The 12,435-nt window shown below is 44.2% G+C and overlaps 1 protein-coding gene across 3 annotated transcripts in view; it reads left to right on the forward strand.

Moving 5' to 3' along the window:
- LOC144212991 (cell adhesion molecule DSCAML1-like) overlaps nucleotides 1–12,435 on the forward strand; it is a 36,666-nt gene that overhangs the window by 9,889 nt on the left and 14,342 nt on the right. For 2 of the 3 annotated variants that reach the window (XM_077741221.1, XM_077741220.1), the window contains exons 4-9: nucleotides 7,514–7,660; nucleotides 7,733–8,011; nucleotides 9,682–9,957; nucleotides 10,030–10,326; nucleotides 11,171–11,443; nucleotides 12,114–12,398. In XM_077741221.1, the coding sequence (XP_077597347.1) occupies nucleotides 7,514–7,660; nucleotides 7,733–8,011; nucleotides 9,682–9,957; nucleotides 10,030–10,326; nucleotides 11,171–11,443; nucleotides 12,114–12,398 (1,557 nt within the window). Of the gene's footprint in view, nucleotides 1–7,513; nucleotides 7,661–7,732; nucleotides 8,012–9,681; nucleotides 9,958–10,029; nucleotides 10,327–11,170; nucleotides 11,444–12,113; nucleotides 12,399–12,435 lie in introns of those variants that run through there. The other variant, XM_077741222.1, reaches the window with a different exon arrangement.

The raw sequence follows: 12,435 nt of genomic DNA on the forward strand, positions 1-12,435 counted from the left end.
TTGCCAAAGAGATCATGAGAGGGAGGTTGAAGGTTTGAGATGTTATGGAGAAAAGGTCATAGACGTGTCCAGAGGGGAGATAGGCAGCAGAAATAGACGTTGATGACCATACAGTGGGTAAAAGTTGGCAGGCAATGTCGCTGGGTGGGAAGGTCACTTACAGGCTACATGACTGATCAATTCTCTGCCCCCGGCGTCCTTTTTGGAAGTCAGCCGGTTGGAAAAAAACAAGGAAAAAAAGACAGGCACGCACATTGGGTGGCCGCCGCTGGCTTTAACAGGGAACAGCTGGATAATTTTTATTTTCCTAGGTTTATTTCTCAAACCTTGCACTTTAACATTGTATAAATTTGTTGTTTAGCGGCTTTTTCCTCTCAGTTACCATGAAATCTAAAATTGTTTCACCTTTTAAGAAATGGAATACTTGAAAGTATTTAGTTTTTTTGTTTGAATCAAATGAAGGTGGAGTAAAACTTCAAATTTGTGGGATTAGTTTTACAAGTGTAAAAGTTTTAGGATTGTTTTTAAGCCCTATAAGAAGCAATATGAACGAGGCCACCTTATGGGAAGCCGCCACGTCTGCAAACATGCACACGGAATCTGTTGTTAAATCTGTGCTTGTGCACGCAGAATACATTAATAGGAGCACTTGTCTAGGACGCCGCACGCTCTTGTAAACACTGGTCTAGCAAGGCGTTCACTCCTCGCTAGTACAAATGTACAAGCACCCCCCCCCCCCCTTCACGTGTCCACGCGCCATGGAACACAAAAAAGCCATTTCCAGATTTTTACATGAATTGCCAGGACTCATTAAACATTAACCTGCACCGCATTAAGGTTGAGCTCGCTTTTGTGGGCGACGTTCCTGCAAGGCGCCGCGGTGCCGCCGTACGGGGGCTCCGGGGAGCACGTGGCGTTCCCCCCCTGGGGGTTTGTGGGACGTTGACTGCCCACTGATATCACGTTTCTTGGCTCATCCATTGAAACGCCTCGGTTGCCCCATGTGGAAGAGAGTTGGGATTTTGTAGGAGGGGGATGATGTGGTGGCGCTAATCTTATTGTGGAAGAACGCAGGTGTCGATTTGAAGGCCCGGGGGCCAAATCGGGGCCCGCCACTCGTTTTGTGTGGACAGCAAAGTGTAAATTATTCATCTGTCTTTTTGCTTATGTTGGAAAAAGAAAAGAAGTGCATAAAAATGTGTTTCTACAGAGCAGGAATCCTTAATGGGAGTAGTTTACCTTAAAACATTTTTTATAAATGATTTAAAAAATGTAAATTTAATTCTTAGTTGCCATTAAATAAAAAATAATGAATAAAATAGTGATACATATGAAATGATGTACATTTAAGTCTTTAAAGCCATTAAATAAAATAGTAATGAATATGAAATGATGTAAATTTAATAATAGCCATTAAATAATAAAATAAAAAAATAAAATACAAGCATTTATTGATGTCTGTATTTGCTCAGGGAATTTTATTCATTGATTTTATGACATATTTTAACTCTCTGGCTGTCATCGACGGCTACTGTTTAATAACTCCTAGTTAAAATGAATTGGATCTCCATTGCCTTCAATGTATTTTTTAAATAACTCTAACTAATATGCAAGCCAACCTTTAAATGCCCTCGTAATTAAAAACAAACATCCTCAACCACACCTAAGCATCATCAACCCATCTGCATGCAATGAGTTAAAACCCAACACAATTTAGCACTTTATTTCCATGTGTGCATCTCTTTTGCATGTCCAATTTTGTCCCATTTGCCTGAGCCAGAGTGCAAGCAAGGCAAGAACAGATGGGCCGCTGGCAGCCATCTTTTACTCCGTTAGCTTGAGTAGGCACGTGTGAGAGTGTGTTAATTAGCACAAGCAAGTGTGTGTGTGTGTGTGTGTGTGAGGGGCCACAATAGGCATAATTATTTCTGCTTGAGAGGTCAGTTTTGGGGGTGGTGGCTTAGCCAGAAAGGAGGCGGAGCACAAGAATACCCAAAGCAAAAGCCTTTGTGCGTATTGACCGACAAGTGTGGCCTATTATTGACTATTTACAGAGTAGGACACGCGCCCGCACACGTGCGCTTTAACGCGGACTGAGGCTGCCATTTCCCCCGTCCTTTGCGTCTCTATCAAGACGGCGAGTGAGACGCTGGTCTCTGGATCAGTGTCAATCAACGTAAGAGGGAGCGAAGGGAAAGTCCCCGAGAGCACGTCACGCTGACACAAATCTGGCCGCCGTCTCTCGGCCATGGGCGACGTGGACACTTACTTTTGAGATGGGAACGTTTAAAAAAGATGCTTGTAAACATTGGACGTGTGAATATCTGTTTTGACTTGGATTTTGAAGAAGAATTGGCAGTGCTTTTTCCAAAATTTCAGTGCGTTTACCTACAACCACTATATAATTTTAAAGAAATATTTTCTATATTCAATGTACTTAAAGTAAAGCAAAACTTTGCTGATTTATGCCAATTCTGCAAGAAATTTAGACCTCCATGTTTCATCTTTAAAGGGGATTGATTTTGAATGATTACCACAAGTGTAAGCAAAGTTTTAGTGAAATTTGGCCATTTTTTTTTAGTTTGGTTGCAAAGTGTGAGTGGTAAAATTGTTACATTGTTTTTAATAAGTCTTTCAGACAGTGGCAGTTTGGGTAGGGGGAGTCATGAGGAGCCATAATGAAGAATGAAATTGGATCCCTGGTGGTCCGCCAAGTGTCATGTCCCGACATGACCCGGCAATCAGACCTATTGATCCTACTCATTGTTTGCTGACCAAACACACACAAAAGACTACATCAACACCACATTGGATTAATTCCATGCTGGAAGATTGAAAGGAACAAAATAACTTTGAGTGTGGCGCTCCGGGTTAGTCGTAATCTTATGGAGAGATTCATTGATTCATACTGTTTAATATCTAAGTACATTTGACCGGCGACCAAACGTCCGGTCACGTTTTTTCATTAGTACTTTGGAATAGTTTAATATAAACCCTATCATTTTCAGCCTAAGTAAACACTTTATGGTAATATGCCAAATTTATATCAACTAGTTGAAATACTGCAGTTAGAAGGGACTTTTGTCATTGTATTTTTAAAAAGGAATTGTTCTCCATCTCCCAGTTAATACAGATTTTACAAATATAGCCATCAATGGCAGCCAGTCAGTGTACTTTGTTTACTTTGGTCAATGTTTGTGTATGAAATGGATTTAATCCCCGTCCATCCGCCCGTCCGTCCACGCTGGGCACCGCCACGCCTCCGCCACCAGCACTCTAATGGTCGGCGGGTGGGGGCAACCCGGGTGTCTGGTTTGCTCGCCACCGCCGCCGTTTTTTCGCGGTGGCTAATGCAGCTCACGGCCTGAGGCCATGGGCTAAGCTGGAGTGCTCACCCTCTTGTTTAGCCAGCGCCGGACCAAAACAACTCGATTTTTGGCTCTTATTTACGTACTGGCTTGTTTGGGAAGAACGGTCTCCTTTTTTTTGTTGTTGCAGGGATTAAGTCCAGTTTACTGTCGTATGCGGCAGACGGGAGGGAGGCCTTGTATTTCTGCATAGTGGCGTGAATTTTGATGCGTGTGTGTGGGTTTTTTCCCCTTTTTCCCCCCCATCTCCCGGGACCCTCATTATCACTGCTGTCCCAGATGTCACCGAGCACATGAAACACATCATGAATAATGGAGTCTTTTTTTCTGCATTTTTCTTCACCTTCAGCCCTCAGTGCCTTGTTTTTGGCAATGCGTCCTAGATGTTTTAGTCCAGGTTCATGGGCCAGATCCCAAGAAAATCCTCTTGTGGAAAGGTCAATGACCTCGACAGTCGGGTAATGTCTTCCTTCCCAAAATGTTCATGGCGGACACGTTTTAATCATTTAAAAAGAGCAGGTTTAGTCCCATTGCTCTTGATTCTGTATCGCTTAAGGGTCACAGGGGGTGCTGGAGCATCCCCCAGCCAACTATGGGTGAAAATTGGGGGCCTGCTCTGATTGGTTGACCTCATTTTGCCCATGTTTAGTTTAAAAAGTCAAGAATATTGACTGTTTTATTCATATTTTAAAAGGAAAACATACTGTATTTCCCTTTTTTGGCTTAAAAAAAATATGAACCTTATATATTTATATATTTCCAGGCTGGCAAATAGAAAAATGAATTAACGATGGAGGTTGCAGTCTATAGCTTTGCTAATCGATGACTCAAAAACCGCGGTAGTTCAAGCGGGCAGAAATAATGGCTATGACGCAAACGGGCCCGGACAAAGCGGAGTTCGACTCCCTCGGACGTTGACTTTTCCGCATGGTTATCTACTCGCCGTGGCGTGTCTCTGCGGCATCAACTCGTATCTATGGAAACGACAACCTTTGCATAAGAAGACATTTATGAGGGTCCCCCCCCCTCGCCATCCGTCCCATCCCCCAATGTACGGACCAAGTAAGCGGTCAAAATTGCGCGGGAACGGGCCGCCGCATTTTAGGATTAAGACAGTCAAGCGTGGCTTTTTAATGAAAACGTCCAGCCAGAGAGAGAGAGAAACGGAGATGAAGCCAGAGCCACTTTGCCAACGAGCCACCGACGACCCGAACAAAGTGTCTTTTTACGGAGGGGGGTTCGCGTCCAGGCACCACGCCTCGTTCTAACGTGAGCCGGGCCGAGGGGAGCTGCTTTGAATGTGAATGGCCGGAGTTAAGAGGACGCCATTCATGGACGTCAAGTGTGAAACGGAGGAAAAGCCAGACAAGTGGATATATTTGAATGGCCTGACACCTGCTTCTTCTGCTTTTAATTTACACGCCGTGGAAAGAGGGAGCAATGTGAATGTGCCCCTTGAATACAGATGCAATAGCCCCCTATTTTGACATGGTTTTTAGAGAAGGAGGGCCGGCGGGCATTTTTTTTTTGGTTGTTTAAGTTCCCAAACAGTTGGCGGCTCAATTTGCGCCGTGTTGTTGTTGTCGAGGCAGAAAAAGTCGAGTTTTAAGCCGGCTTTGTGTGCGATTCTCTCCTGAATCCGCCATATTTTTTTTGTTCTTCCCGTGACAGTCGCACGTCTTTGATCCGTTCCTCTCCCTTTTTGTCGTTACCTTTTTTTCAGATTCCCCTATTCTTCTGTGACGCCATTTTATAAAGTTAAAACCTGGAGATTTTGGTTGTTGTCCAATTGCAAGTGCAAATGGGATTTGTTATCCTTAAATATGCACGCCCAAATCTTTTACACCTTCATGTACTCGTTTATAATTCATAAGGAGGAAAATATAATGGTTTTCCAATGTGGACCCCCAAAAAACACCAAAAAAATCACCAGAAAGGATTTAGCTACTCACAGATGTGTTTAAGATCAACATTTATTCAAATAAATGCAGTTTTTATTAATTTTCATCGCTTAAGAGGGAATTGTACTCATTAATAAGTTGAGCAATTATCAATTAATTGTGCTTTTAATATAAATTTGTTCAACTACCACAACACACACTATAAAAATAATAATATTATCACTTGGATCTACTGTATGAAGCTGAAATCTTCAAAAAATGTTTTCTTAACATGAACGGCATTATTAATAGTATTTATTTAAAGTATTTATGCACAGCAACTTGTTCCAATTGTATCCAAAATAAAAACAAGTGCTTACGTTCACTTTGGCGCAGCTAAAAACAAAACACAGCACGACGGGTTTAAAATAGGAACATCTATATTTAGCCATTCAATCAAAACATGATTTATCTTTTTTTTTCTGTGTACTAATTTTACCGCTATGCAGCACACGACGCGTTTTCAACGAATCCGGGGAACACGTTGTTCTTGAATAATTGCTGAAATGACACCGAATGAGAACGAGGGTGGCGATGAGAAGACCCTAGCAACAGGGATGGGATGAACAACGTGTGAAGGGGTGGGGGCGTTGTGTTTCTGTGTGTGTGTGTGTGTGTGTGTGTGGGGGGGGGGGGTGCAGAACATCAATAAATAATGGGCCCACTGAGGAGGTGGAAATATGGGCCTCGTTATCTTTGCGCCGACGCCTTCATTTGCATGTGGAAAAATGTGCCTGCCGCTTCACGTTCATTGCACATGCAGACACGCTCTTCAACCAAAATGGCCTACTGTATGCTTCCTATTTATAGATGCTGCCTGTTTATTTTGGTTTTTGGAATTCCTCACTTGCACATTCATAATTTTGGCATTTTTTTTAGAATTCTATTGTGTTTGGGTACCAAAATTCTGTTGTTTTTGGTAGAAACTGAAGATGATGTTTTTCTTGTAGTCATAGAATAGAAAACGTTGTTGTTGTTGGGTTATCTGCTTTGAATGAGAGTTCATTGTATTCTAGTAAATCGGTTGAAGTTTGAATTTTTTTCTACGATGAATAATGTCTCTTTTTAGGCTGAAATGGACCTGGTGCAAAAAAAAAAGATGTCAACAATGTGAGCTCTCCTGGAGGCTACACAGCTTCGTTCTGGTTGAACACACTCTTTATCGAGCTGTTTACGCAGAGTAAAAATGCATGCAGTTAACCAAAGCTAATTTTAATAGTTGTGGCTTTTAGATACGCCACTCTAAAATGATGCTCGCTTTGCTGCTCCTTTAATAAATGGCGGAACTCGCTATCTCAAAGCGGAGATACCAACAAAATAGAATATAAGTTTTATCTTATATCACTAGAAATTAGGCCTTCACAATATTTATAACTTTTAATGATTGAAAAAGCACTCTTTTAACTATTTGGTTGTCATTGGCGTCCAATCATTTTGGACTGGGAGAGTCGGGTGCATAAAAACTGAGTATTTATCTCTAGTTTTCCCTTTCGTCAATGGTATTCGTTAATTTAACGATAAAATACAAGCTTATGTTTTCATTCTAAATCAATGCATTTCAATGGGACTAAAATCAGTGGCGGTGAATGAGTTAAAAAATCTCAGCAGGCGCCAACAATGAAATGTTGGCTCTGTTTCTCGTTAGCTTGTCAAGTGAGCATGAATAAGAGCGCAGTGATTTAGTAATTAATATTTTACCACGTCTGCCACTCTGCTTGGAAACCGCCAGTCGCGGGCGGGGTGACGGAGACCGACGCAATGACGGGAGAGGCTTGACGAACCAGGCTCCTTTAGTCTATTAAAGAGATTAATTTTAGGATGGACGTTTGAGGGGGGAATCCACCTTGAATGGGATGGATGGGGAGAATTTTTTTTCCTGGTTCAGACGGTGGAAATGGCGCTTTGGACAAAAGTCCTGCTAAACGGACTCTTTCTCAGTCGGGGTGTTTTGACAGGCCACTTGTCAGTGTTGTGGGAGTCGGGCTTTTAAAGTAGTCATTATCCTCCAAGACTTCTTTGCGGGGGGGCAAACAAAGACGGCGGGGAATTGGAAATTGCCGCCTTCGTCTTCTCAGAGGGTCAAAAACAGGCCAACGTCAAGGAAATGGGTGCCTTTACTTTATTTAAATACTAAAATACTTGATTTTTTCTATTTGTTTTACAGGATTTTAAGATATTTCTTGTATTTTTTCTTAATTGACACAGGTAACCGCTTCTTGCTGACTTCCTTTGGGGCTCTGTACATCTCAGAAGTTCAGAAAGAGGACGGCCTGTCCACCTATCGATGCATTACCAGGCATAAATACAGCGGGGAGACCCGACAAAGCAATGGAGCCAGGCTCTCGGTCATGGGTGAGCTTTTTTTTAATGCATATTTTCGACAAGGAGACAGAAAATATTGAAATAATACTCCTATCTCTCCAGACCCCAACGAGTCCTCGCCCTCCATCCTGGACAGCTTCCAAGGAGGCGAAGTGTACGCTGGACAGAGCGTGGAGCTCCCCTGCATCGCGGGGGGTTACCCCGGTCCCACCGTGCGTTGGCTGAAAGACGGCCGGCCTTTGCCGTCGGACGCCCGCTGGACCCGACGCCTGACGGGCTTGACCATCAGCGACCTGCGCCAGGAAGACAGCGGCAACTATGCCTGTGAAGTCACCAACAGCTTTGGCTCCAAGGAAGTTTCTGGAGTGCTCCACATAATAGGTAGGTGAAAACGGTGCTTGGATGTTTGGTCGCCAATCTTTTGGTCGCTGGTCAAATGGTGACAGAGAGTTTACTGTTGAAACCAGCTCTCAAAATTATATTCATGAGAATTTAATATCGAAGTACTGTTTAAAACAGTAGATATTTAGATATTAAACTCTCTCTCTCATGAATATAATTTTGAGAGCTGGTTTCAATAGTACTTAGATTTTAAACAGTACTTAGATATTAAACTGGCTCTCTTAGATATTAAACTTCTTTTTTAGATATTAAACTTCTTTTTTAGATATTAAACTTCTCTCTTAGATATTAAAGTCTCTCTCATGAATATAATTTTGAGAGCTGATTTCAACAGTAAACTCTGTCACCAAAATACCGGCGACCAAACGTCCACGGCGAAAACAAACATTTGCACGCTATCCCATAATTCATTTATATATTTTTTTTTGCTTTGGGGCACTCGTAGCCCGTGTGAGAAAACATGCGTGGCGCTGTATCATGTCATCTCTCAAAAACGGGCGACAGGGATGTAATTTAGTGAGAGTGAAGCCATAACGCGACTGCCAGCACGACTCAGGGTCACCGAGGAGGAGGGTGAGAAAGACGCTAGGAAAAGGGCAGGGGTCAAGCACGAGACGGCAGACGGCACGCCGAGGCTTGGCCGCCACGCGACTTCCCCCGTAAACGATCGTAATAGTCCAGGACAGCCAGGTAAAGAAAAGTAGTGCGTAAGCGTAAACAATGGCGAGACGGGGAGGGATGTCGGGTCCGCCGGCGGGCACGTCACCCCGACGCGCTGTGCGACTTTGACGGGGCGGGACGGTGGATAGGGGGGTCGCGTGGAAGGCACAGCGATGCCCCCGAGCCAACGCGCACCACCAGCTGCCTTATTGCTCGCTGACATTTGGGCGTATGCAGAAGTGGACGGAGATGCCAAGCGATATCTCCAGCTGCTTTTTAATGAGTGCCTTCAACGGGTTGAGTCACCGCTGCTTATTGGCTGCCGCTGGATTTTTTTGTCCTCCTCTGTGAATGGGCATGTTATGAACACGTATGTAAATGTTGGTGATGGACGGTGAGAATATTTGGGGGTAAAATGAAGACGAGGTCCAGAAGGAATAAAATGCGTCACTTGTTATAAGAGAGGAATTTTGTTCCTGTGTGTTAGTAGCAGATGATATTTTTGTTGTTGTTGCTTTTATATATCAAAGTGGCGGCCCAGGGGCCATATCTGGCCTGCTGCATCATTTTGTTGTGAGTATAGATGTAGATTAGATTTCCTGATTTTCTCCCTTTTAAATCAATAATTGACATTTTTTAATCAATTTTTCCGTGCTTTTAGTTCAAAAATCAGTTATTAAAATCTAAAACTATATTTAAAAAATCCTCAAATAAAGATTGTTTTCAATCTATAAAAATACTGAATATTCAGGGCTTTTAATCCAGTTATTTTAATCCATTTATAAAAAAACAACTAAATATTATATCTAACATGGTCCAGCCCACAAGAAGTCGAGTTGACATTAACGCGACCCATTCTGATACCCATGATGTAAATAATCCAAAATTAGGGCAAATACACTTTTTATTGGATTCATGTGTTCCCCTTTCTCATAACTAAGCCCCCAATTGAGATATATTACATTGCATTTCTTCTGCCCCCCTTCCAGATCCACTTCGAGTGACCTTATCCCCCAAGAACTTGAAAACGGGAATCAGCAGCACACTCTTCTTCACCTGCTCTGTGGAGGGTTCCCCGGAATACAGCATCAACTGGTACCGAAACACGGAGCCCATCTTCCCCGACCAACACATCTCCATCCAGGGGCAACACAACGACACCCTTCAGATCACGGCCGCCCAAAAGTTCCATTCTGGGGCCTACCAGTGCTTTGCTTCCCGGAAGGGCCACACATCTCAGGACTTTTCCATCATTCTACTCGAGGGTACGTCATAACAAAGATAATAGATGCAATATTAACAGAAAAGATGACCCGAGATCATTTTTCCCCCCTCAGACGGCACCCCTCGCATCGTAACGTCCTTCAGCGAGCGGGTGGTCAACCCCGGCGAGCCTTTCTCCCTGGTTTGCGAAGCCAAAGGAGCGCCGCCGCCCTCCATTACTTGGACGCTGGACGACGAACCGGTGGTTCGAGACTCCACCTACAAGACCAGCCAGTACACCCAGTCGGACGGGCTGACGGTGTCCCACGTCAACGTCAGCAACCCGCTGATCCGGGACGGCGGAGTCTACCGTTGCGTCGCACGCAACTCGGCCGGCAGCGCCGAGTACCAAGCGCGCATAAACGTAAGAGGTGCCTGTCTGCTTTTCAATATAATTGCACCCTACACCTCATTCTATAGTAATACACTCTAGCCTGAAATTGACTCTATTTAAAAATAATGATAATTCTGTGGGACTACAGTGGTACCTTGACCCTTTGCGAACAATTTTTTTCGCCTAATAAGTCTTTATTGAAGATATCGGAAAGCACAAATTATGCTAAATAGGCTCTAATGATATGTTGATCTTGACTGAGATATTGGTCAAATTTGATTGAAAATGCAAAATATTCACCAACATCTTTGCGTGAAAATAGTCCAAAATATGTTGTTTTTTAAATTTAATTTAAAGTTTTGGGTAAAATTGGACTGCATTGCCCTTGAATGGAAGAAAATCGTGGCAGATTTTGTAACATATCAACATAAAATTGGAGATTTTAAAAGGAACGTTTTATTTAGATTATTGGATTGAACAATTTTATTCATCCCGTATTCTGAAAATTTCATTGTCTTTTGGGTAGACAACTTTTGGGGCCCCGATCGGATTCAATCTCAAAATTCTCCCTTGGCCAAGGTACCATTGGGGTATTCAGTATATTGGATTTGCAAAAGTAAGGCTAAGCTAATGGAAGCAAATAGAAGTACTCTGCTCAATGAATAGTAGTAGTGGTGGCGGGAGCAAAACTAACCTCCCTCCCTCTCTCCACCTTTCAACTTCCCTCAATCACTCTCCCCATGGACCTGGATTTCCTCACCTGGCGTTCCCACGGCTGCCCCGTCGCCTCCCGCCAATCCCGCCACCCCCCTACCACACCCCGCCTTTGCGACCACCGTGTCCGCCCCGCCACCCCCTCTCTCTTTTCCCCGTGTCTCCAGGTCCGCCCCGAATCAGGCCCATGCGAGACATGACGGCAGTGGCGGGCCGGAATACCTACATCACGTGCCGCGTCATCGGTTACCCGTACTACTCCATCAAGTGGTTGAAGGACGGCATGCAACTGCCCGATAATCACCGCCAGGTCTTGTTCGACAACGGCACCCTGCGGCTGACGGACGTTCAGAAGGGCGCCGACGAGGGCACTTACCTGTGTAGCGTTCTCATTCAACCACACGTGTCAATCAACCAGACCGTTCACGTCAGTGTCAAAGGTGAGTGGACGATTGAAGGGTCACAATTGGCAAAAACTGACAGATATTGGATTTTAAGGGAGGTGGCTATTTGACCAAAATGGTTGTTTTTTGGTAGTTGTGCAAATTGAAATTGGTCCAATATTTTATATTTATTTTTGACCTACTAATAGAGATTTTTTGTCCCTAGTTACAAGTGAATGAGAGCCAATGGCGTCCATAATTAGACATTTTTATTTTTATCACTCCACCAATTCCATTTTTCCCCCTCTACATCACCCCAACAGAAATATTTCACTTTTAGGAATCTCCAAATCCTTAAGGCTATCTTCCATATTTTTTCCCCGATCACTTTGAGCCTTAAGGATGGACTCACTGAGCCCGAATGGGGTAACCATGGTGGATTGCGCAGCTGCGCAAGGGTCTACGGGTGTGTGTGTGTGTGCGTGTGTCTGATTTAATTAGATGAATAATAATGAAGCCTAGATTAAATCCCCCAGATGTCTCAGCTGTAGTAGCACTGCGCCAAGATCTATTGCTATGGCAACGCTGTGACTTCCTCCTGCCAATTGGATCCTAAGGAGAGGAGCTCTCGGGGAGGGCGGGGTTAAAGAAGAAGCCCCATTGGCCGATGACCTTCTCTCTGGACACATGGCCTTCTAACACCCCATTTTTTTTTTACCTTCCTCAGTGCCCCCTCTCATCCAGCCCTTCGACATCCCCTCCACCTCGGTGGGCAAACTCATCTACATCGCCTGCGTGGTGTCGTCGGGCGACATGCCCATCCGCATCACCTGGCACAAAGATGGCCAACTCATCGTCCCGGGTCCCACGTCGGGCGTGGCCATCGAGACCAAAGAGTTCATGAGCTCCCTTCAGATCTCCAAAGTCACCCTGAAACACAACGGCAACTACACCTGCATCGCCAGCAACGCCGCCGCCACCGTCAGCTGGGAGCGACAGTTAATCGTGACGGGTGAGGCTCTCCGCCCGACGACCGTTTAAAGGCGACC

This window comes from Stigmatopora nigra, chromosome 19 (genome assembly GCF_051989575.1).
Source record: "Stigmatopora nigra isolate UIUO_SnigA chromosome 19, RoL_Snig_1.1, whole genome shotgun sequence".
Lineage (NCBI taxonomy): Eukaryota > Metazoa > Chordata > Actinopteri > Syngnathiformes > Syngnathidae > Stigmatopora > Stigmatopora nigra.